Source organism: Staurois parvus, unplaced genomic scaffold (genome assembly GCF_062004578.1).
Source record: "Staurois parvus isolate SC_StPar_1 unplaced genomic scaffold, SC_StPar_1.0 ptg000011l, whole genome shotgun sequence".
Classification (NCBI taxonomy): domain Eukaryota; kingdom Metazoa; phylum Chordata; class Amphibia; order Anura; family Ranidae; genus Staurois; species Staurois parvus.
Window position 1 is genome coordinate 15,607,599 of NW_028317807.1, and position 27,118 is coordinate 15,634,716.

At 40.8% G+C, this 27,118-nt stretch overlaps 1 protein-coding gene across 4 annotated transcripts in view; it reads left to right on the top strand.

The window, feature by feature from the left end:
- ADAM23 (ADAM metallopeptidase domain 23) overlaps nucleotides 1-27,118 on the top strand; it is a 243,664-nt gene that overhangs the window by 144,783 nt on the left and 71,763 nt on the right. For 2 of the 4 annotated variants that reach the window (XM_089671082.1, XM_089671077.1), the window contains exons 6-12: nucleotides 199-262; nucleotides 4,104-4,176; nucleotides 5,475-5,560; nucleotides 12,125-12,190; nucleotides 15,289-15,360; nucleotides 24,065-24,231; nucleotides 24,375-24,459. In XM_089671082.1, the coding sequence (XP_089527208.1) occupies nucleotides 199-262; nucleotides 4,104-4,176; nucleotides 5,475-5,560; nucleotides 12,125-12,190; nucleotides 15,289-15,360; nucleotides 24,065-24,231; nucleotides 24,375-24,459 (613 nt within the window). The remainder of the gene's footprint in view (nucleotides 1-198; nucleotides 263-4,103; nucleotides 4,177-5,474; nucleotides 5,561-12,124; nucleotides 12,191-15,288; nucleotides 15,361-24,064; nucleotides 24,232-24,374; nucleotides 24,460-27,118) is intronic. The other 2 variants (XM_089671098.1, XM_089671090.1) reach the window with 1 other exon arrangement.

Genomic DNA, 27,118 nt, shown 5'->3' on the forward strand with positions numbered 1-27,118 from the left:
GACCTCCTCCAATGTGACAGTGCAAGGGTCTAGCAGCCATTTGCTAGGCTCAAGTACTGTTACTTGACCAGGGAAGTGATATCATCACTTTTAGTGTCAGACACCAGCCGACATCCTGGATTTCAGTGTCAGCTGCATTTATATTGTTGAGATTGTTAAATATTTTATGGTAGTCTCAAATGTACCAATTTTTTGCAGTGGAATGTTTGATGATGGCACCCACACCTATACCATACATCCAGTGGACCTAACTCACGACACTGTAAGTATCCACACCAGCAAAAGCATCACCTGAAAATCAGAACAAACATATACAAGTTTGAGTTTTTTTGTGTACATTTTTATATTGTTGGCTATGCTTTGAACTGCTACAGATTTTTCCCCACTACTTTTTTGCTCCTCATTATAGTTTTTAATAACCCCTGCCTATTAGCAGAAGTGACAACACTATCAGTTGCTGCACATGAGCCCCAGTGAATAAGAATTGACAGATAGTAGAACTTGAAAACCAGGAATTATCTTTTTCTATAAAGCTCCATACACAAGATGAGAATATTGGACCAATGATTTTTCAACTTTTTTTTTCTTTGCATGCTAGTCTCATATCAAAAATGAGGAGGTTACTCAAGTTACGAAAATTCTTGTAGGACAGAATAAAAATTTGGAAGTGATGTAATGTATTGTATTGTATTTTCGGATGAAAACTGTACTGATTAAGCGAAAATCGTACGATCTGGTATCACACGAGAAACATTTTTGTGCTTGTCCCTTCGAATAATTTCAGGCGAAAGCTGTGTACTAACAATCAGATTATCATACGATCGCTTAGAAAGCGGTATTTTTCATATGCTTTTCTGATCATGTGTGCTAGGCTTTATCTTCCTTTTTATATAATACTATCTTGTGTCCCATTCAGAGTTGTAATTGACATATGAGGTGGTATCAAAAAGTTTCGAGACTAGTTTTGTAACACACCAGCAAATGGCAGTGTGAGGCTGCACACAGAGTCACAGAGAGCACTGACCTTCATAAGTCAGTGTGCAAAAAAAACTTTGTCTTGTGTACATCTGGAGCTGTGCAACTGGTGCTATTCCGACCACATGCATTACCACGTCTGCTATTTCATCATGGACAGAAAGTTATAGCAAAGTGCAAACGTGAAATTCTTCATGAAACTGGGCAAATCTGCCACAGAGATATTTGACATGATTCAGCAAGTTTATGGCAATGCGGCAATGAGTTGTTTGAGGTGTTTTGAGAGGCACGTGTGCTTCAAGAGCAGAAGAACATCACTGGAAGATAACAAGAGATCAGGAAGATCTTCAACAAGCTCAAAAGACAAAAATGCCCTCTTCCGGAAGATGAAGATCCAGCTCAAAGGTCGCTGTTTTGACAAAATTCTGGAGATCCATCGATTTGCTTAGTTTCAACCAAGATTGTAAAAATGGACAGAAAGTTAGAACAAACAGCAAACGTGAAATTCTGCATCTTCCTGATCTCTCATCATCTTCCAGTGATGTTCTTCCGCTCGCGTGTTACTAAAAACACCTCATATGACTCATTGCAGCATTACTGTAAACTATATTTTATATAATTGTGCTGCTGTGGGAAATGTGTTTAAAAATAATTATTTTTCATCTATATGTAGATTCATTATTTCAACCTACTGCTCACTAATTGTTAGAATGTTTGTGCAACATATGCAAGTGATTATTTACGACATTCTTTGTCTCCTACACAGAATATTTGTGGGTTTTTTGTATACTGAGCCTACTAGCTCCATTCAGTGGGACATCTGATGACCAAGGCCACCAGATGGTTTCATGCCACTGAGTGCTTCTGAAAGATTCTGGAAGTGACCTTATTCTCTTTCTTTTAGGAAATCTCATTTATGTTCCTTTATATATAATTTCTATATAATTCAAAAGCCAAAACATCAGAGTTTAATGAAATAAGGCAAAAAGGTCCAGAGTAGGCAATTGACTATGATTAATAGTACGTTCCAACATCAGTTACAGTATTAAGAAAATACCAATATTCAAAATCAAAAATAAGTCTGAACATACATTCTAAGACAACTTTATACTGGTACACAGCCACCATGGTCCATTCAAAGTATAAAACATTATGCCAAAAAAACATAGGGAAGATGATACACTTGGCAGAGAAATAAAATTTTTGAGCAGTAAAAAATAATATGTAAGTGTACATTTAATTAGATATCATCAAGCTACGGTTTCCAGTCGATTCTGATCTTAAAGTTGTAAAAAGTTCAAGAGTTTATGAAGCTTGATATGGCTTACATTACTGAGAAAGGTAAGCAAAAGACATTGCTACAACCTATATTTATTTTCAGCACTAGACATAGAGTCTACATTAACACTGTATTCTTGGCCCTTTGCTGAACATTTCTTACTGCTTAAGACATTAATCTTATTGACAGTGGCATAGATCATGACACCAAGCATTCTTTGCTTAGGTACAGCTTGGATACATGTAGCATTAATAACGTGTTACTATTTCTTTTTCAGAGTTTTACTATTTTCTACAACAAGGCTACATAACTTTTTTCAAATTGAGCCTAAAGTTTAAAAGTAAACTTGTTCAGCTCCTTAGGTGGCTCCATAACATAACATAGAATAGACTTTGCAAAAATATATTTCACTGAGAAGTTAACTAAGTCCCCACCACATCATGGTCACAAAAAGCCTTAACAGATTACCGGGTCCCCAGATGCATTCTGGGAGATCAATCATCAGATATGCCCCTCACTTCTTGCTTGTCCAGCTCTTCCCTTTGCTACACAGGAAACAATCTATTATAAAGCTCTGCATCCCCTGGCTTCTTTCAGTCCAGTATTTTTCTGGTGTATGCTGTAATGAACTGCTTGCATAATGCAGCAGAAAGGACTTAGAATGTTGACTGTTGAATGGAGTTATGGAGCATTCAGGCACCTTGACCAATGTATCTGTGTCTCATTTTTGTTTAATTATATTTGATAGAAAAATACCTTTTTCAGATTTCCCAAAATAAAATTATAAAATCATGAAGCTAATAATTGCACTGAATTTACTAAATTTTAAATACAAGGACTATAAAAGGCAATTGTATAGAGATGCACCATTATTATAAAGTCATAGTGCTCATTAAATACCTTTCTGCTGTCATACTTATGTTTACTGGGAAGATTCTAGCTACTATATGCTAGATTTTGCATTTATTTAATTTCGTATAAACCAGGAAAAGGTTTGTCTGAGGTGCAATTAATGCTACACCAAACCTTTTCAACACAGCAGCTGAACATAATTAACTACTATCAGGGATAACACTGTACCGGTGGGAGCCAGGGGATTCCATGACAACAATCCCCCAGGACACACACGGAAGGTAGTGAGCTACCTTGGCTGCTTATGACCAGGAAGTGCTGGTCATATAAAGTTTTATACTTATCCATCTCTGGGTTTACCAACTAGTTCCCAAGTTTGGCATCCCCTTCCCATTGGAACATGCCATAAACCTTTGCTTTTTCTTTGATGATGTGTCATTACTCTCTGCAGCAGTCTGCTGATTATTCAGGGCAGCTAGATGATATGCCACATTGGATGGGTTCTTTATGTCCTGGGCTTACCAGAAGTGTGTTGAATGATGCTGCCTGTCATTCTGAGGGTGATGCCGGATTGCAGAGTAGTGAGTCTGTGGGGACAGTGCCAGAGAGAAACTGAATATTGAAGTCAGATCAAATTTTTTTATTTCATTTTAGTTTTTAGTGATGCTAGGAAATGATATTTAAAATTTTTGCCGTAACCTGGACTTTGGTTTTAACAATGATACATTTTTTGGACAATATGTAATATGTTGCGGGTCCATCCATGAAATTAAGGAGCCAACTATTTGAATTTTCTTTGGCATCGCTTGAAATCATGCAGCACAAACTGTTACATTCCAACTGGCAGCCTGTATGTGTGTCCTATTACAAAACTACTGAAAAAATGTATTCTCACATATTTGTGATTTTGTTTTCAGAGGTTATAAACTTCTTTAATAAAACTACATTATTCCAGCTTCTTGTTGTTTGATTTGGACCAGCATTTGTTGTTCTCCAGGAAAGCACAAGTCGTCCCCATGTCATAGAGAAATCTCCAGGATCCCAAATTCCTAGTGAACCACACCATTTAGGTAAGTTACCCACAAATTCAGTTACATTTTGTAGACATTTTAAGAGAGAGCTTATCTATTTAATTTCCTAGTTTTATTTTCTGTAGTTCCTCTGTACAAATTAATTGTCTTAAACAATGCTATATTATACCCTAAATGTAATAGATTATTGAATAATCAGTAGTTGAATGAAAGGGGATATACCTCTAAGGTCCTCTCCTGAGAAAGGAGAACTCTAACTGTGCTGAGGCCCATGTCAAAAATTATTAAGAGGCCTCCATCACTTTATTCAGCATCTCAAAAGCTTTCATATATTTGCTTTCATAGCAGTTTTATAGGAGTTCTGAGACTAACTAAAATAAAATGCTTTTGCCACCTGCATAAATTACTATGTAGCCAGACAATGTTGGGTGCCAAAGTAGTCATTGCACATACATGGTTTTACTCTGTAGGACTCTACAGAAATCATCTACCTGCAAGGATTCTGATAGCAAGACAGGGGTCTTGGAAGGGGCAGGCCATGGTGCAACTGTAAAAGATCTGGTAGTTGTTGGCATTATAGACAGCCCTGGATTTTTGATGTGCCTTGCTAATCAGATCCAAATGCACACGTTAAAAGATTCTTAAAATGTGTCTGGTTTTCTATTGCTGTGCTTTGCACCAAGTTATCAGAATCCAATATATTGTACCAATCTGCACCATGGCAGTATGCAGAAATTAAACATTTAATCTGTCCAGGTATATAAAGAAAAATAGGTAATAACGTCCATTTACATAAAAACACATTTGCTATAGAATGTGTCCTTAAAACTGAACTATGTGCTAAGCAAATATTTTCTAAATACAAATATTATCTAAATACGTAAGATATGTGTATTGCTAATTTAATTTTCCAGCTCTGTGCTGTAATTAAGCTTGAATTTCCTGTAATAAAGGCCCGTCACTGCTGTTCTCTCTTCTTTTGTGGGGTGACTGGTCTTGTATCCATTCCCTGCTGTAGTTTTTTGTAGACAGTCTGTGAATGGAGCCTGCTGGGTCTCTGCCCCCTCTCCCCCCAGCTCTGCTCTCTGCATAGGTTATGTACAGCACAATGTTAATATTGCATCTACATTTACAAGGTAATAACCTTTTTTTCTATAAAAAAAGAAAAAAAAATGGCCAACTGGTGCATACAAAGTAGATTTATATCCATTGTGGCTATTGGGGAATATGTTTGCATGAAACTTTTTCTATCTGGAGTTCAGCTTTAAACTTTGCAATTGCTTCTTTTATATATACATTAGAAGTTTTTTTGATGCAATTTATGTTAATCCTCTTAGCAGATTCTGAGAAGAAAGTCAACAGCCAACAGCCATTTTTTGCACAAACACAGTGGGTAAGAAGGAGAAGGAAAAGGACAGTCAGTGTGAGTATAATAATCATTCTCGGGTGCGCTGTTAGAGCTTACACACATCCATTCTAAATATTTCTGGTTCCAAAATTTCCTAAAATGTCCTTAATTCATATGATCGGCATATACTGTACAGTGTATCAAAACTGGACAAAATATACTGTAATTTCCATTTATGGTAAATAAGTCATATAAAAACAACCAATGCATTTGGGGGGGGGGGGGCAACACCATTCCCCCTTTATCATCCATTGCTGCTCAGCAACTGCTGTCAAGTAGTTACTATGTGGAGAGTTCATACTGGATCTAATATCTGTCAAGTCACTATTTTCTTCATCCATCTGAGGTTTATCCTGATGAAGGGGGAGTGATGTTGCCCTCAAAATGTGTTGGCTGTTTTTATATGATGTATTTATCAACAATTAAAGTTATCTATCAGGTTTTGGTCTTGCTCTCCTTACTGTATTTTTATGGTTTGAGCTACTCTCAGGTGCCTGTCAAGGGAAGCCTTGCTGTTTGGTAGCTGCTTGGCCAGAGGTATTAAGCTTGTTTAAAGTTTTTCTTCATATGACTACATGCGCAAACGTTCCCAGCGCTTCTTTGAGTATGTTCAGGAATCAATGATAAGCAGTCAGTGTTGTAACAACATATTGTCATGAAACCAATCACCTTTACACTATGTATAGATCTTGTATTTCTCTGGTTCACATGTATGTGAATTGGATACTTTTGGAACCGCATCCAATTCTCATGACATGTGAAATAACATTTAATTCTTTTTTTTTTTTTCCCAAAATATTTTTATTAGAAAATAAAGTATAGCAGTATACATACAAATACGGATCACAGTCCGAACATAGACACATCATATAGCATCCCCTTACGCAGATGGGTCAAGTACACAGCTGGTCGAAATATATCCTTAATGCAAATGTATATGGCAAACCAGTAGATACAAAGAGTATAGTAGGTAAATCAAAATGGGTATAAGGATTACTGTCTTATGTACTGGTGAGCCCTTATGTCGGCCGAATGTGATGTGTTGGGTATTGCTAGCACATGATGACTTATATGACAAAATTTGTGTGTCCATTTCAGGAGCGGTTGAGCCATGTGAAATCAGGCACATTTGTATAAGAGATAAAATGCCATATTTGTTGGGATTTGGGAGGCTAAAGATAAAGAAAAGTCAGAAAAGAGAATAGCTAGCGAGAAAGATGGGAATGTAACGTGAGGTAGTGGGGGGGAGAGAAAAAAAAAGAAAAAAAAGGGGGGGGGGGAATGGGTAGGGAGGAAAGGGAATGTTAAAGTGGGTAGTTATGGATAGAATAAGTCATATAATTTTGTATGGGCCACAACGATAGTCATATATGGTGGGATGCAACACATGCAGGATCGTTCAAAAGGGCAGCGCGTGAATCAAGAATCTGAGACGAAGGCCACGATGCCGAGTCTCAGCCCATCCAAATATACACCAAATGCGTCTTCGGAGGACAGGGTGTTCCCTAATATAGCATAGTGTCTAGTCATTCAGTCAACATTTAATTCTATTGTGCCTGTTCACATATGTGCAGTGCAACCAGAGTGTGGATTCAGCGTGAAAGGAAAAAGAGCCCTGTCAGTTTTCTGAGCAGTGCTCAGGTGCAAATTCAGGCTCACTGACTCCTATGGGAATGCTTTTGAATTGCACATATCATCATTTGTGAACAGGATAAAATCCTTACCTGAACCTGATCTTAACCTGACCTGAACTGCTGAACAACTACTTTTTCAATTAGCTGTGGAAACGGAGCTTCAGTTCACACTGCACATGTGTGAATCCACGCTCATTCTACACATGGAGTCGGGCTGATTTACTGAGGGAGTTGAGAATCTTTGCACAATAAATTGCATGTAAGCTCCAAGGAGCAGGGCTCTCCTATCCCTCTTGTATTGAACTGTATTGTTGCTGTATTGTCTCCCTTTATATTATAAAGCGCTGAGCAAATATTGGAGCTATATAAATCCTGTATTATAATAATAATAATGAATGTTCGCTTCAATTATCCAATAGTGTGAAAGGCATATTTCTATTTACTTTGAATACCAGGTTATGTGGAAATAAAATAAGGAAAAAAGAATTTGCTTTTCACAAAGTGAAAGAAAATATTCATTATAATTTATGGGGTAAAGATTTCAACTCTTTTAGTAATCAGCCTCATTATGTACAGTATGTGCAGTAATGTAATCTATATTCTTTGCCTCAGTCACACACAGGATATTGGTCACCTACTTTCCTCTATCCTCAGTTAGGCCCTCTTTATCCAAAGAGTAGACACATCTAAATCAACACCACACAGTGCATTTTTGTCATTCAGTCAGCAGAGGGAATACCAATTACCCAAAACCTCATGTAGATTATTGGTATACATGAACTAGAAAACATGTTTATACTTTAAATTATGTTTTGTGCCCTGTATATATTTGCCATTGTTCTTCAAGTCCTGTCACTTTGCCCAAATGCCAAATACCAGGAGCTGTTTCCAGTTTGGCCTATTGGTTAATCAGGCTTACACTGAGCTACTAGGTATTACTGTGGGCTGCTGGAAGACTACACATAAAGTGTCAGATTAACCGTAATCTTCCAAATGAAAGTAATCTTACAGTAATTCTGTTTCTATACATGTAGAACAATGAGTCTGGTTTTACTGTGTGTAGTCGGCACTATCCTAGAAATAAAAGGGAAATGTTAGCATGTTTGTCTCTAATCCTGGGTTTTCATATATTGTGGGTTTTGTTCAATCTTTCAAGGTCACACTACATTGTGCTATATCTATAATTAGTAAAGTAAGGTCAAAATGTGCAGTGTATGATCCAGAAATGTTTGGTGGTCCAGCTGATACAATAAGCTTCAGATACTGGACTTTGTAACCAGAAAACCCTATTAGAAAATGGCATCTTCTGACCATATGTGGGGTCATCATCCAACCTCAGTGAGGTACCCTGTACATGGAAGATCTAGCTGCATCACATGTTTTACGCAAAGTGAACAGAGCTCAGCCTGTACCATGAGTAATGCTCTGCAATTTGTTTGACGAAAGCTCTTGGTGATTACATGAGCATTAACACTGACCTTTGAATGCATAGCAGTTGGTCTTTCCTTGGCTGGATTCACAGTTCTGAGATTGTGGTAATGCAACATGCACTGACACATGTAACATTTGTTTGGTGCACTGTGGTGCCATTCATTTGCAGTGGCACCCAAACACCCTAAAGCAATGCAGCTGCATGTAATACTCCACAACTCTGCAATTTTGCTCATGCATGGGCAGCCCATTCAATAAGTGTGTTGTATGCATTGCATTGCAAAAGAAAAGAACATATGGGATTTTGCCCATGATGGGGTATGCTGTGGGCGACGAATCTTATTGTGCATGTATAACACACCACAGAAATGTAAATGGTGCCTTAATGTCTGCTGCCTTCACCATTACCCCTGGGTGCTTTTTTATAATCTGCCCCATTCACATAGGATGCATTCAATTATGTGTGCAGTTTGACAAAGATGGTTTTACTCTTTGGATACATTTTATATATCAGAATATTCACTTAAGTGACAATTCACTAAGGTGCATGTAACTAACCCCTAACTTCTTTAATTTACTACTTCTTGGTCTGTTAAATAATATACAATTGAAAACATTTTGCAATATGATTTTGATAAGTCAATTAAAAAAACAAACGTGTTGATCATGCCAGAAGTTCATAGATGTCCTGTGTTCTCTACACATGTCCTGTGTTGTCTCAAGTAGTATAATAATTCCTCCTAACAAATAGAAATACCCCAATGTACCAGTGTTGCCAACCGCTCTTGTTTTTATGGGCAGCCAGTAAAAAAAAAAAAAAAAAATCACTTTTACTTACCCAAGTCCTGCTCCCATATAGGCTACTCCACCCTGCTAGACTCTGTGCTTTGGCAATTATTATTATTATTATTATTACATCGAGTTTATACAGCGCCAAAGGGTTTGCTCAGTGCTGTACAATAGAGGGGGGGGGACAATACATGAAACAGTACAGCAACTACAAACAGCACATGAGGGGTTAGAGGGCCCTACTCTTTAGAGCAGTGGTTCTTAACCTGGGTTCGATCGAACCCCAGGGGTTCGGTGAGTCAGTCTCGCGGGTTCGGCGGAGGTGAAGACCCACACCCGACTCATATGATTCGTGATGACATGCCCCGCTTGTCCATCATTGGCTGCAGGTGGTCACGCAACATCGCTTAGCCCAGTGGTCGGCAAGCCGCGGCTCGCGAGCCACATGCGGCTCTTTACACGCTTTAATGCGGCTCTTGTGTGCCGGGCGCCCGCTCCCCTCCCTCCTCTCGGGCGGCAGGGACTCTGCAGCGTGATCCAAAAAAAAAAACAGCCAGGGCAGCGCGCTCAAATGCAATGATTGGCCAGTCTCGCTGCCACTCACATCCTGATAGCCAGTGATTGGCTGTCAGGATGTGTGTAGGCGGGGCAGCGTGACGAACGTGAGAGGAGCTAGGCTCCTCTCACAGTCCGCCCTGAAGACCGGAACGGCGCGGGAATACGGCGAGAGGAACGCGCGGAGCAAAGTTAAGTGAATTGACACAGGGGGGACTTGGCTTACTACTTGCTACTTACTTACTACTACTATATAAGGGATGAATTAATATGGGGGATGAATTACTATAGGGGGGATGAATTACTATATGGGGGATGAATTACTATGGGGGATGAATTACTATGGGGGATGAATTACTATATGGGGGATGAATTACTATATGGGGGATGTATTACTATGGGGGATGAATTACTATATGGGGGATGAATTACTATATGGGGGATGAATTACTATGGGGGATGAATTACTATATGGGGGATGAATTACTATATGGGGAATGTATTACTATGGGGGATGAATTACTATATGGGGGATGAATTACTATATGGGGGATGAATTACTATGGGGGATGAATTACTATATGGGGGATGAATTACTATGGGGGATGAATTACTATATGGGGGATGAATTACTATAGGGGATGAATTACTATATGGGGGATGTATTACTATGGGGGATGAATTACTATATGGGGGATGAATTACTATGGGGGATGAATTACTATGAGGGATGAATTACTATGGGGGATGAATTACTATATGGGGGATGAATTACTATGGGGGATGAATTACTATATGGGGGATGAATTACTATGGGGGATGAATTACTATATGGGGGATGAATTACTATGGGGGATGAATTACTATATGGGGGATGAATTACTATAGGGGGGGATGAATTACTATGGGGGATGAATTACTATATGGGAGATGAATTACTATATGGGGGATGAATTACTATGGGGGATGAATTACTATATGGGGGATGAATTACTATGGGGGATGAATTACTATATGGGGGATGAATTACTATAGGGGGGATGAATTACTATGGGGGATGAATTACTATATGGGGGATGAATTACTATATGGGGGATGAATTACTATGGGGGATGAATTACTATAAAACAGTGGTTCTTAACCTGGGTTCGATCGAACCCCAGGGGTTCAGTGAGTCAGTCTCGCGGGTTCGGCAGAGGTGAAGACCCACACCCGACTCATATGATTCGTGCAGTAAATATTCATTATTATGTTTTTGTTTTTGTGTGAAAATCATGTTTTAATGGTTTTGTTCTTTGTTCTTAACGGTTTTGTTCATTTTGTGCACCTATGTATAAATATATACCTATGTTTTGAATTTTAAAAATCATATTTTATTTTTCCAATTAAGAAGGGTTCGGTGAATGCGCATATGAAACTGGTGGGGTTCAGTACCTCCAACAAGGTTAAGAACCACTGCTTTAGAGCTTACAATCTAGGAGGGAGGTTCTCTGAAATAATCAAATAAAATGCAGTGCCTGTAGTGCTGCACTGGACATGGCAAATGTCGATCACTGGATCAACATTTGCTGAGTGGACAAGCTGGGAAATTTTCTGGCTGAAAGACAAAAAAATATGAATAGTATATGGGCCAATTTAAGCTGTAGGGATATTTATTTATTTATGCTAAACTTCAGCTTTAAGTCTGAGGTTCTAAATGATGCCTATTGATCAGACTTTTCCCTGGGCAGAGCTACATGTGTGACGTCATGACGCCACATTGGTTTTCCTTTGTGGTGGCCACTGGTGACAAGTGTATACTACTGCCCCCAGTGGATGAAAGGAGGAGTTGAAGATCGGATCCTGTGTGATAGAGAACCTTGCCCAGGTTACCTTAAATGCTGTTGCTGCTTATTTTCTGGCAGCATTTGTTTGCAGTGAGTTTGCATTTTTTCTCTTTGCTGAGAGGTGACGAGCAAAAACTTGGGTGGATAATTTCCACACGGCGGATGCACGTTCTTGGACTGTCATATGTTCATATAAGTGGATTTGGATGTTAATTTATTTATTCTTTTGAGTTACATTTGATGATACTGTATGTTCACTATTTGTTTATGTGCTGCAATTATTGTATTATGTACCTGTGATATATGATGGTGTTTATCTGACATCTATTGTGTTAATATTACAGACACGTGGTGGAGTATTTGAAGAGATGAAATATATTGAACTTATGATTGTGAATGACCATCAAATGGTAAGCACTTTTGTACTTGTGGTGGTATATCTAGAGATAAATAAGTAATACAGTAAAAGGATTTTCTTTTTTGCCAATACGTTTTGTAATATGCATATTTTGATTACCTGTTTTGCATAGTAGGCATTTTTACACAGATGGTTACATATTTTTGTAGCCATAGGTTTAACTCAATGTTATTTCAGTGGAACATCTGAAGTGTTACCGTGACCCCTGCATAGCTTGATGTGTGTGACACTCAATCCTCATTCAATACTCCGGACATGTTGCTGTCCCTGCTGTAGATAAATTGAAGTGCTCAGGCCCATCCAGTGGCACTCATTTAGATGCCATATTGTAGTCACCTTCCGTAGTCATTTTCCTCTTCCTCTTCTTATTTAAGTCCCTATTCATTACACACTTTACTACTTTTAAAGTAAACCTTTCTTGAAAGAAACATAGAGGCTGGCATTGCTGACCTCCTACTAAAAAACCCAGTTGCCTGGCCATTTTATTGATCTGGTCTTTCAGTTACTGAGTCACTGTGCTAAAACAAGTATATGGGTCAGTCCTCTCAGATCAGAACTCTTTATCTTCTTGCTTGTTCTAGGTTAATGACTTAAAGTACCAAAGCCAATGGGTCTGCATGATATCCAGGGAACTAGCATTTGCAAACTGAGCAATCAGTAATGGTAGCCTCTATATTTTTGTAAGTAAAAGGGTTCTTTTAAGGTTCCTATAGAATTGAGATTATGATCAAATGTACAGGCACTATATAACACCATCAGGCACCTGCATCTGCTGAGGACCTAGGTATCAATTTATGCCATTTGGAGAGAATGGAGGAGGGGAGAATGGGGATTGCCAGGTGCTTGATATACTGTATGTGTGTAACACTGGGGCATTGTGGGGTGGATTTACTAAAGGCAACTAGGCTGTGCACTTTGAAAGTGCAGTTGGCTTTAGAGCTTAGTAATTGACATAAAGCTTCACTTTGCAAGGAATACCCAATTGCATGCAAGGAAAATATAAAAAAAATACCAGCTCTTTTCTTCCACATGTTTGATTTTTTGAAGTCTGCAGAGCTTCCCCTCCTTTACTAAGCTCTAGTGCAACTGCATTTGTAAAGTGCACAGTCTATTTGCCTTTAGTAAATCAACCCCAGTATGTGTTTTAAAACGAGGAAAGGGATTTGTCCCCAAAACGCGTCAGTAGGCCGACCGCACCATCAGTCGGATACTCTACCATCCTTTTGGTCATCTCCATGGCCTTATAGGCTTTACACACATGCTATGTTTGTGAGTATATATTTTTTGTCCTTTTACACTTTTAATAAACCTTGGATAATGTACTAGGTGTTTGCTCCACCTGTATGCTTTCTTCCTGGTATACTATATGCATGAAACACTGTTATACTGTATGAATGTAACACTGGGATATTGTCTGTGTGTAACACTGGTATATCTACAGCAAATTGGTATTTACCGTATTTTTCGCTCCATAAGACGCACCTGACCATAAGACGCACCTAGGTTTTAGAGGCAGAAAACAGGAAAAAAAAATTCTGAACTAATGGACTGCAGACATAGTACAGGGATGACCAGAGACTGCGGACAGCACAGGGATGACCAGAGACTGCGGACAGCACAGGGATGACCAGAGACTGCGGACAGCACAGATGACTGCTGACCTTTGGGGAGGTGGGGAGCGGGTACCTGAATTTGACAGGTACCCGCTCTTACTTCCGCAGAGTTTTGTTTGATCTTACCTGTTCCTCGATCCAGCCGCGCGCTGTCTTCCCGGCTTCTGTAATGACGCTCGGCATGACAGCCGGGTGCCCAGTGCGCATGAGCGAGAAGCACTTGCGCTTTGTGATTGGTCCAGCGGCTTCTGGGATCGGTCATGTGTCCCAGGTACCACCTTACCATTCACAAAAAGCACCGTTTCTTGCGCATGCGCACTTGGCACCTGGCTGTCATGCCCAGTGCCCGCACTACACAAGCCGGGAAGACAGCGCGCTGCTGGATAGAGGAACAGGTAAGAACAAAGAAGTAAGAGCGGGTACCTGTCCAATTCAGGTACCCGCTCCCCACCTCCCCAAAGGTCAGCAGTCCTCTCCATAAGGTCCCGTTGCAGAGCTGAGCGGCCGGCCCGGTATTCTGCACGGCGGCGGTGGAAATACCGGACCAGTCGCTCTATATTCGCTCCATAGGACGCACTGACATTTTCCCCCCTTTTTTGGGGGGAAAAAAGTGCGTCTTATGGAGCGAAAAATACGGTATATGACTTATGTTTTAGCTTGTTTTAGTAAGTAGTATTTCAGTATTGTTGGAAATAAATAGCATCATCTTTACTCCAGTTTGCCCACTAGATGGCAGAAATGACGAACAACTGAGGCTTAGAATATAAATGTTCCTGGTATGGGATGTCAAACCTAGCGTGTGCGTGTGTGTGTGTGTGTGTGTGTGTACGTTAAGAGTAAAGAAGATAACAAAGGGAAAATGATTCGTTCTGCAGCAGATTGACCCAGAAAAGAAGATAGTAATAAAACCTAATACTCTATAAACTGTTTACTTGTGTATCAATAATATTTTAATGGTTTGCGTTGCACTGTGTCTCTGTGGATGCAGGATATCCTATTAAGGTGCATTTGAACTGCAGCAAAGCAGGGAAAACAAAGCCTTTTCTTCTCAAATGCTGTGTTGGATATTCAAATGTTTGCTATTGTATTCCAGTATCAAATGCAGCAATTGCCAAGAACACCTATCAACATTAGCCCTCTTAGATTGTAAGCTCCAAGGAGCAGGGCCCTCCTAACCCTTTTGTATTGAACTGTATTCTTGTTGAATTGTCTCCCATTATATTGTAAAGTGCTGAGCAAACTGTTGGCGCTATATAAATCCTGTATTATAATAATAATAATAATAATAATAATAATAATAATAATTAGCCTTTGCTCTATTTGTATGTCTTTCTCATTTTCTTTTATTACTCTGCAAACCTTTTCTTGTGACCAGGCGGTGGCAGTGTTGCATTTGTAACAATGCAGGATACTGAGTCTGTGCAACACCTAAAATAGAGCTCTCCTCAAAAATAACTTGCATTTTCTTTTCTTTCAGTATAAGAAACAACGTTCTTCTCACATTCACACCAGCAACTTTGCAAAATCAATAGTGAATGTGGTGGATTCAGTAAGTAAATACCATCTGTTGTCTTTATTATTAGCAAAAATCATTTGTTTTAGCACTGTAAGGTCTGAAAGGATAAAGACAAACTGGGGTTGATCTACTAAAGGCAAATAGACTGTGCACTTTCCAGAGTCCAAAAATACCCCCAGTATTTTTGCTTGCACATGATTGGATGATGGATATCAGCCGTTTCCCCTCATTTACAAAGCTCTGGAGCAACTTGCAAAGTGCACAGTCTATTTGCCTTTAGTAAATCAACCCCATTGACTGTAATTGTGGAGAATCCAAATAATTCTTAACAGGATTTGGGCTTCATGACCATACTGGGACCAGACAGAACACAGAGCTGTGTAAAGATATTCTCCAGACCCAGTGCAGCCATGTCCAGCTAGCCACTGGGATGCATGAGAAGAGGCAGCTGTACATGGTTGTGTGCCAGGTATTGTGTAAAGCACCTGCAGGAGCACTGATATATGCTCAGATCTGCATTCAGAAATAATTCTAGTGCACATGAGCATACTTTATACAATCACGTACAGCTGCCTTTTCTAATGCATCTCAATGAGCAGCTGACTGACTATGGCCAACCTTGGGAGCGGATTATGTCAGTGGATTTGTTAAATTTTGGCAGGTTGGAGGGCATTGTTCTTCCTGACCGATATGAATCTGCATTGCTGGACGACGTGGTTGACAATGGATGTACTTCATGGGACTTTTTTTTTTAATAAAGGACTTGTCAAAAAGTGTCAGTGCATTTATTTACTGTATACTTTGTTTGGCGAATGAGTAGGAGTGCTGTGCACCCCCTACTCATTCAGATAGGGAGGAACCAGGGTTTGGGGTCCCCTAATTCATAAATGGGGCTTCCATATATATATACATCCGTCTTCATCAACATGTCGACAAGGTGCCCAGATGGTTTTTGTGGATTTTGGGGGACCTCAGGCTTTTTTAACTTACTTTTTGCAAGGGACCACCCCTTTTTCCTGGCTGACAGCCACATGGGCTGGATGGATAGAGAATGACCCATTGACCCATTGGTTGTTAGGACGTCGGCAGCTGCTGGCTTCCTAACAGCCAACCTGAGGGGAAGCTGTCATATTTAGAAGTGGTAATGACACCACTGAGACAGAACTACTCACACTGTCCAGATGGAAGGTCATTGGTATGAGATAAGAATAGTATGGCAGAATAATTGGAGTTGGAGTAAGTGGCCACAAATGGTAATCATTTTTTTTATAATACATCTCCTTTTTGCAGTGTCTTTTATGTAGTACCAGTAAAGGGTTACATTTCAATAAAAATATTTAGAATTGTTGTATCAGTATAGAACACATCTACATCTTTGCTATTTGATGTAATGGTCTCTGAAGCAAGGTAGATTGTATCTGTATACCTTGGGGTAGTGCAATTAAGATGACAATTTTATTGATATACCTCAATCAGCCACCAAATGACAAGAGCTAATAGCCACCTAAAAGTAAATAAAAACTTAAGCCACCTGGCTTTCGTAAGTGAACAGATAGTGGGCAGTTAATGCATCAAAAACAGAGTCATTCACAGCCATATTGCATAAAATAGACAGTGTTTACTTAAGTACTGTGAATCGGTAAACCATAGCAAAGGATTCAAAGCTTAAAGTAATATATTAATGTTACTGAAATATGTTGTAAGCCTAAGAAGAGCTATAAATCTAGATAGTGATCTATTGGAACTGTTTTTCAGCCTGTCAGGGACAAAATTACTAGAAATTATATACACGTGTACAGTAAGCCTTATCATGCAACAAATCCAAATCCATTTTATTGTCCAGATGTTCAACATAGAAAGCTATTTAAATCCCACATGAAACGAAAGAGCATTCTACTATCATATGCTATTTTATAAATCTTATAAAATAATAATAAAATATTCATAAGTTAAATTAATGGATCTATGGAGGTGTGGCATTGTCACCCTAGGCTGTGAAACTTATTTGGATTGCTTCTTATCGATAACCACCCTCCTGCTTAACATCCATTGATTGAAAAATTGAAGGTGCTGTGCACAGACAATTGTTAGCCGAACAACAACTGCATCAAATCAGATGTAGCCAGGGTTTGGGTATTTTGATAGCCAGCAGGGCTGGTTCTCAAAAAGTTCCAAATTAAAGATCCAGAATTTTATCAATTTTGTGATCTCCTAAGCAATTTGTGTGCCAAGACAATTGGTAGCGGTGGAATTGTGTTGATTGCTTCTTATTGATCACCACCCTTCTGCCTGACATCAATTGATTGAAAAATTGAAGGAGCTGGGTAGAGACAATGGATAGCCCAGCAACAACTGAATCAAATCAGATGTAGCTGGAGATTGGGTATTTTGATAGCCAGCAGGGCCGGCTCTGAAAATACGTTAGCCGCAGTGGGAGATTCATCCACGCTGTATAGGTATACACTGTCTGAAAAAAGTCTATATGCGCTTAATTTCCTTGGTAACTTCCTTTTCACAGTGCGGTGCATTGTGATACTGTCCAAATAATTCTAAAGAGAGTGTAATAACATACATTTTATACTCCTGTAGGAACGGTTTGTACCACCTTTCAAATCTTAATTTACTTCCATTGTTGCAGAAAAGATGTAGGTAAACGTTTTACATAGTCCACCTTTGTGACCTTGTTTTTGGGTGCAACTTGAAACATGGCCACATTCACTAGCCCCCTCGTATATTTCCCCTTACTTAGCTAAATCATAGAGTGCTTCTTTCTGAAGTGTCCTGTTTTCTTTTGAATTTAGCCTGACTATGTGTGGCTCCACCCACACAGTTACATCATCCATTCACAGGAATCTAGGAATGGAAAGACTATAAGTGACATCTGCCACTGTAGTAGAAGGACTTGTAGATCTCAGCACAGCACAAGTGCAGTGATGTCACCACACTTGTAGTCCAGTGTTTACTTTCTCCAGCCCCCCCAGCCAAACAATGACTGCATCAAATCAGATGTAGCCGGGGTTCGGGTATTTTGACAGCCAGCAGGACCAGATGCCAAAATACGTTGGCTGCAGTGGAAGATTCCTCCATTCAACTAAAATGTTGAATTAAATGCAAGTTCCAAATTAAATATCCAAGGTTTGATCAATTTTGTGAGCTCCTGTGCAGTTTTTGTGCCAAGACAATTGGCAGTGGTGGAATTGTATTGATTGCTTCTTATCAAACACCACCCTCCTGCAGACATTCATTGATTGAAAAATTGAGGCTGCTGGGCAGAGACAATGGTTAACCGAGAAATGACTTTATCAAATCAGATGTAGCCGGAGTTTGGGTATTTTGACAGCCAGCAGGGCCAGCTGTCAAAATATGTTAGCTGCAGTGGGAGATTCATCCATTCACACTGTATAATTTTTTTTTTATTATAATGGGCAGCACAGTGGCTAAGTGGTTAGCACTTCCGCCTAGCAGTGCTAGGATCATCGGTTTGAACCCCAACCACAGCACTAACTGTGTGGAGTTTACATCAGCGTCCAGGTTTTTTTTTCACAGCTTAATTGAACAAGCCAAAATTAGAAGCTGATTGGCTACCATGCACAGCTGCACCAGAATTTGCATTCTCCAGTTTCAGTAAATCAGGATTTACTAAATCTTTACCAGGTATCTTTCTGTATTTGCTGAAAATGTACTTTTATTAAAAATGAAAACTAATCCCAAGATCTCCTCCTGTCTAGCTACCTTGTGCTCTTCTTCCATACTTGCCTCCAGGACTTTTTCAGAGCCTCTTCAGTTCTCTAGAGCTCCCTATCCTAATCTTTCAAGCTGTCTCCTACTCTGTCCATCTTTAGATCTTTAAAAACTCATCTCTTCAGGGACGCCTATCCCTCCTTCACCTAAGAATTGAACTTTTAACTTTTCAATCATCTCATCCCTCTCACAGTTACAGTATAACCTTTTTTTACCACTTGCCTCTCGCCATTAGATTGTAAGCTCTGACAAGCATGATCTCACAATTCTCTCATATTGAATTGTGTTGTAGCTCTATTTGCTCCCTGTATATTGTAAAACGCTATGCTAACTCTTATAAATCTTGTATAACAATAAAAATAATAATAGTGCAGCTAGTACAACTAAGAACCGGTAAGATGCAAATTGCTTTACTTTTGTTCTTGGGTTTAGATATACTTTAAGAGTACAGTGCACAAAGTGGTAGGAGGCTGTATTTGTAAAAGAAATATTGGAAATTACTTAAAAAAAGGACAACTAAGAACCGGTAAGATGCAAATTGCTTTACTTTTGTTCTTGGGTTTAGATATACTTTAAGAGTACAGTGCACAAATTGGTAGGAGGCTGTATTTGTAAAAGAAATATTGGAAATTACTTAAAAAAAGGACAAAATGAGTTTCACTTTTTAAATCTTATATTGCAACCTAAATGCTTCAAACGTCCTATCTTTAAATAAGGTTAACGTGTATTTAAGCCTAAAATCAAACAGTTAGGAACTCTGTAAGCTCAGAGAAATTTCTAAGCTCAAAGAATCTGGTTCTATGTGGTACTGACCACACTAAGTACAGGAGCACATTCATCTTACCGTGGTCAGTTTTGGTCTCTTCTTCTGACTTGGAAACTAGAGGACACTGTGTTGATGCACAACGTGCCTGTACTCCTACAATGGCGACACCAACGTCCAATCTTCCACAGTTTGAGTGATCACAACTCCTGGCCATCAAGTGTCATCTGCACTTTACCTAAATGAACAGCAGCCTTAAGCAGTACAGCAGGAGTAAAGTATCTAAATTACCTCAAGTGATAAAGATACGAACTAGGAATCCAAACGATATGTATTAGTTACAGGGAAATCGTACTAATAAGAAGATACATATGTTGAGAAGCTCTTGTTCTCACGTGTCACTTTCACTAAATGCTTACATGGATTTTCTGTTTGTGCTTCCTCTCTTGTAATTCAAAGCAGTTTTGAATGAGGGTTATTATGAGCAATTGACATCATCAAAGGGCATCCATAAAAGCCAGTGTGTTTATATCATGCTTGTGAGACATTTATTCAGGTACATCCTATGCTTTGAAAGATCTTCTCTTCAAGTTGATTAGATTACATATGCAGCTTTTTTCATTTCTTAAGAATCATTGATAAAAAAAAATTAAGAGAGTTAGGAAAATAGTTCAAATCATAAATCATGGAAATCAGTAGCAGGTTTACCTGAGCATTGTTGTTGTGTATTCTGGAAAGATCCCCTAGCCTTTTGCAATTGTTTTTGGTCTCGAAAAAGACTTTTAGAAAGTCTGCTGTACATTATGGGATCTGAACAAATCACTTTTCAGCTACATGTTGCATTTGTTATTGTGCTTTGAGCACAGGTTTTGAATAAGCTCTTGTCATGCTTATCACATACAAGTAAAAGCACAATAAACCTATGGCCTCATGTACACTAGCAGCAAATAGTCATAACAATGTGCAATATGCTAAACATAAAGTGGTTCTAAAGGCAGGAGGGTTTTTTTTTACCTTAATGCATTCTCTTCACTAAAGGATAAGTTCACCTTTTGTAACATGTTACATATTACATCCATATTCAGGGTGTAACATGTAACATGTTACAAAAGGATCGGCCCCGATCCCCTGTTTTGACAGCTAGCAGGGGATCTTCAACCCCCCGCTAGCTGTCAGAATTAAAAAAAAACATGGCCGTGCTCTGCCCACCCAGCCGTGTCAATCATTCCCAGTATTCTGTGAATGGAAAACCTACAAGTTCCAACAGGCTTTGCTGCTGTCGGCTTGTAGTTCTCAATGAACTACCACAGCGCTGTTGTGAATTGTGGTATCTTATTGATTCTCCCTGTCAGTATGTATCTGCTTGCTCGTACGAGGTATGAGCACACAGATACACTGACAGGTCTTCAGGAGTCCTGCATGGCACCAGCTTTGCAGGCTCCCAAAACAAAAATAATAAATACACATTTTTTTAACCTTCAAAAAATGTTCACTTATTATTTTTTGTTAAAAGGTTAACTTCTCCTTTAAGGTAAAAACCTCCTGCATGCAGCTCCCCTCTCCAACTCCCCCTATACTTACCTGAGCCTGATCTTGATCTAGCAATGTGCTCTCTCAGCTGTCTCCCTCCTCATTGGCTCAGAGACAGCCTTTGCCTCCCACTGCTGTCAATCACAACCAATGAAGAGGGAGCAGGGGTTGGGGTCGAGCCACACTCTGTGTGTCAATGGACACAGAGAGCTGGCTTGAGCTTGAGTACAAACGAGTGCCCCTATAGCAAGCAGCTTATTATTGAGTATTATTGGATTTAATACAACTTTAACTGTGCACACCCAAAAACAATATTGAAGGTAAATTTAAACTATTTAAATCACCCTTTGCCATATTTAAATTTTCAGTCTTCTGGTATCATAATCTTTCACATGTAGTTGTAACAGTGCCTTGGAGTCTCACTCTTACTGCAGAGACAGTAGGATTCTTAGAACGACTTTCATTATCTGCAGTGTAAACTAACTGGATATTCCAGCAGGAAAAATAAGACCTTTGAGAAACGACTGTACCAACTCAAGCCAACCCGTTAATTCAAGTTCAGAGCCCCAAAAGGAAGCATTTGATTATTTAATCTGCCTGTCCACTCAAAAAGGAAATGTCAGTGGGTCATTTGATATCAGAAGAGGCATAGATGTGAGAGTAAAGTCTGACTTAATGAAAGACCTTTCTGTAGAAAGATCCTTCCGAACCGTGTACACTGTCTGAATGTGTGTGTTTATAATAATACAGTTGGATGGGAAGGCACAATAGTTCAGTTAGCTAGGTTGTTTGGTGGCAGCCATTGTGGTATAAGTTCAGTGGTATCAGCTAAAATTATCCTGCTGAGGATAATATTATGTGTATGAGTAGCTTAACAGTGCCCACAAACTAGGCAATTGCAACAACAGATTAGGCCACTGGGAAGACTGGGCAGTAGCTAGTACCGTAGCTGCATTTGTCAGTAGATGAAGATATCATGTGACCACTTCTACTAGCTTTAGTGCACTCCCACCACTTTTTGAACCACTTGTTCCTTGGTAGTCTCTCAAGGCTCTTAATTGACCAGTTTTGATAAAATACATATATGCCAAGGAAAGCTTCTTCTGTTGCCAAATATACAGTATCTCACAGAAGTGAGTACACCCCTCAAATTTTTGTAAATATTTTATTATAACTTTTCATGTGACAACACTGAAGAAATTACACTTTGCTACAATGTAAAGTAGTGAGTGTACAGCTTGTATAACAGTGTACATTTGCTGTCTCCTCAAAATTACTCAACACACAGCCATTAATGTCTAAACCGCTGGCAACAAAAGTGAGTACACCCCTAAGTGAAAATGTCCAAATTGGGCCCAATAAGTCATTTTCCCTCCCCGGTGTCATGTGACTCATTAGTATTACAAGGTCTCAGCCAGGTGTGAATGGGGAGCAGGTGTGTTAAATTTGGTGTTATTGCTCTCATTCTCTTATACTGGTCACTGGAAGTTCAACATGGCATCTCATGGCAAAGAACTCTCTGAGGATCTGAAAAAAAGTATTGTTGCTCTACATAAAGATGCCCTAGGCTATAAGAAGATTGCCAAGACCCTGAAACTGAGCTGCAGCATGGTGGCCAAGACCATACAGCGGTTTAACAGGACAGGTTCCACTCAGAACAGGCCTCGCCATGGTCTTCTAATGATGATGCACAAAAAATCCTGCAAACAGTTTGCTGAAGTCAAGCAGACTAAGGACATGGATTACTGGAACCATGTCCTGTGGTCTGATGAGACCAAGATAAAAGTATTTGGTTGAGATGGTGTCAAGCGTGTGTGGCAACAACCAGGTGAGGAGTACAAAGACAAGTGTGTCTTGCCTACAGTCTAGCATGGTGGTGGGCGTGTCATGGTCTGGGGCTGCATGAGTGCTGCCGGCACTAGGGAGCTACAGTTCATTGAGGGGGAACCATGAATGTCAATGTACTGTGACATATTGAAGCAGAGCATGATCCCCTCCCTTCGGAGACTGGGCCACAGGGCAGTATTCCAACATGATAACGACCCCAAAAACACCTCCAAGACAACCACTGCCTTGCTAAAGAATCTGAGGGAAGCTGAGGGTAAAGGTGATGGACTGGCCAAGCATGTCTCCAGACCTAAACCCTATTGAACATCTGTGGGGCATCCTAAAACGGAAGGTGGAAGAGCGCAAGGTCTCTAACATCCACCAGCTCCATGATGTCGTCATGGTGGAGTGGAAGAGGACTCTAGTGGCAACCTGTAAAGCTCTGGTGAACTCCATGCCCAAGAGGGTTAAGGCAGTGCTGGAAAATAATGATGGCCACACAAAATATTGACACTTTGGACCCAATATGGACATTATTACTTAGGTGTGTACTCACTTTTGTTGCCAGCGGTTTAGACATTAATGGCTGTGTGTTGAGTTATTTTGAGGGGACAGCAAGTTTACACTGTTATACAAGCTGTACACTCACTACTTTACATTGTAGCAAAGTGTCATTTCTTCAGTGTTGTCACATGAAAAGATATAATAAAATATTTACAAAAATGTGAGGGGTGTACTCACTTCTGTGAGATACTGTACATAACTGCCAATGAATATAATAATTTGATAATATCTATAGAACACTGAACTCTGCTCAGCAGTGCCTTTTTTATTAGTAACAAAGTCTTTTTTATCATTTTAATTACCGTTTTCTAGATTTATAAAGAACAGCTGAACACACGGGTGGTTCTGGTCGCTGTAGAGACGTGGACAGATAAAGACCGCATAACAATTGGCCCTGACCCCCTGAAGATGTTACATGACTTCTCCAAGTACAGACAGAATTATATTAAACAACACGCTGATGCTGTACACCTTCTTTTGTATGTACCTAAAAATAATTTCATTTTTACAACTCAGTTTTGAAATTTGAATGTATTATTGTTTAGACGATGTTGTGAAGTTTATGACATCTACATCACTTCTATTTAATGCAATATATATGTGTTTGTTTCCTTAACATTAGGAATGGAAATTTCCATTACAAGAGGAGCAGTATGAGCTATTTTGGAGGAGTGTGCTCTATGTCTAGAGGTGTTGGCGTGAATGAGGTAATTATTTTATAGAACATGCAGAGGGTAATTTCTACTACTGCAACTGTAACATTCATCTGCTCTAGCACCATGTCTACCCACTTCCGGGTCTCACCTCTTACCTCTCATTATTGGCACTGTAGCCAATCTGGAAACAGCTCTTTGTGCTGGCTTAAATGGAAAAGCGAAGAATGGCTCAGCGGTCTAGCAATTAGTCACTATACTCATACTGAGCCCACAATTGTAGTATTCATTCCCGTGTACTTGTGCTTGTCCTAAGTCCTCTGTGTCCTTCATCCATTTTCTGCTGCCAGTATTCACAGTACTCCTGCTCCTCTTGTGCCCCAGTGACCTCAGTGTGCCTCTGTATACCCCATGACTCCTGTGCAACCCATAGGATCTTGTGTCATCCAGTGATGCCAGTGCTCCCCTGTGTAACATGTGACTCAAGTATAACCTAGAGCAGTGGTTCTCAACCTTTCTAACGCCGCGACCCCTTAATACAGTTCCTCATGTTGTGGTGACCCCCAACCATAAAATTATTTTCGTTGCTACTTCAGAACTGTAATTTTGCAGTGGGAGGAATAGTGCCCCATCATTGGTATCAGTGGGAGGACTAGCGCCCCATCATTGGTATCAGTGGGAGGAATAGCGTCCCATCGTTGGTATCAGTGGGAGGAATAGTGCCCCATCACTGATGTCAGTGGGAGGAATAGTGTCCCATCGTTGGTATCAGTGGGAGGAATAGTGTCCCGCCATTGGTGTCAGTGGGAGGAATAGTGCCCCATCATTGGTATCAGTGGGAGGAATAGTGCCCCATCATTGGTATCAGTGGGAGGACTAGCGCCCCATCACTGATGTCAGTGGGAGGAATAGTGTCCCATCGTTGGTATCAGTGGGAGGAATAGTGCCCCATCGTTGGTGTCAGTGGGAGGAATAGTGCCCCATCGTTGGTGTCAGTGGGAGGAATAGTGCCCCATCGTTGGTATCAGTGGGGGGGAGGAATAGTGCCTATCATTGGTGTCAGTGGGGGGGAGGAATAGTGCCCCATCGTTGGTGTCAGTGGGGGGAGGAATAGTGCCCCATCGTTGGTGTCAGTGGGGGGAGGAATAGTGCCCCATCGTTGGTGTCAGTGGGGGGAGGAATAGTGCCCCATCGTTGGTGTCAGTGGGGGGAGGAATAGTGCCCCATCGTTGGTGTCAGTGGGGGGAGGAATAGTGCCCCATCGTTGGTGTCAGTGGGGGGAGGAATAGTGCCCCATCGTTGGTGTCAGTGGGGGGAGGAATAGTGCCTCATCGTTGGTGTCAGTGGGGGGAGGAATAGTGCCCCATCGTTGGTGTCAGTGGGGGGAGGAATAGTGCCCCATCGTTGGTGTCAGTGGGGGGAGGAATAGTGCCCCAACGTTGGTGTCAGTGGGGGGAGGAATAGTGCCCCATCGTTGGTGTCAGTGGGGGGAGGAATAGTGCCCCATCGTTGGTGTCAGTGGGGGGAGGAATAGTGCCCCATCGTTGGTGTCAGTGGGGGGAGGAATAGTGCCCCATCGTTGGTGTCAGTGGGAGGAATAGTGCCCCATCGTTGGTGTCAGTGGGAGGAATAGTGCCCCATCGTTGGTGTCAGTGGGAGGAATAGTGCCCCATCGTTGGTGTCAGTGGGAGGAATAGTGCCCCATCGTTGGTGTCAGTGGGGGGAGGAATAGTGCCTATCATTGGTGTCAGTGGGGGGAGGAATAGTGCCCCATCGTTGGTGTCAGTGGGGGGAGCAATAGTGCCCCATCGTTGGTATTAGTGACACAAATGATGGGGCACTATTCCTCCCACTGACACCAATGATACTTACCTTGCTGACCCCTGCTCCAGCCTGGGCTCGCTCTCTCCCTCTCCCATCTACAGCCTGCAGAAGCAAAATTTGCACTTACCTGTCAGCTGTCTTCCTTCTCTGGCCTCTCTCCTCTTCACTCGGTCCTGCAGCTCCCTCGATCTTCTTCGATCTGCGCGCTCTGCCGCTCTGCTCCTCCTCTCCAAGCTCCACCTCCTCGCCGGTGATTGGCCGCCTGTGTGCCTCTCCTGAGCTACAGTTCCGGTGGCCAATCAGCGGCGAGGAGGCGGAGCTGTTGAGTGATCCCGGAGGTGTGGCCAGGTTACAGGGGCAGCATATCATCCCGCCCACAGATCGCGAGACAGAGCAGCGGTGTCTCGGTTCCTAAGACCATCGGAAATATGTGTTTTCCGATGGTCTTAGGCGACCCCTGGGAAATGGTCGTTCGACCCCCAAAGGGGTCGCGACCCCCAGGTTGAGAATCGCTGACCTAGAGCATCCTGTGACATCCAGGAACACCACTCTGCCCCTGTGAGTCCCATAACTCCAGTGCACCACAGAGAATCCAGTGTCATCTAGTGAATTTTATCAGGGCCCTGTGTCTTCACACAACCTTCAAAATGCTTCTGCATAATCTAAGCAGTCCTTCTCTCAGTGAATATGGATCTCTCTCAGTGGTAATAACTCTAGCAGTGTCTGTTATGGAATGCTGTATATGTATTCCCATAAACAACAACTATACCCTCTTGCAGCAGTGTTTAATAAACCTTTCTCTACTGAAAAAGCTATGTTAATAATAAAACTATCCAAAAGGCTCCGTTGACATTAGTGTCAGGGCTATGGACAGGGTTCTCTGACTCCC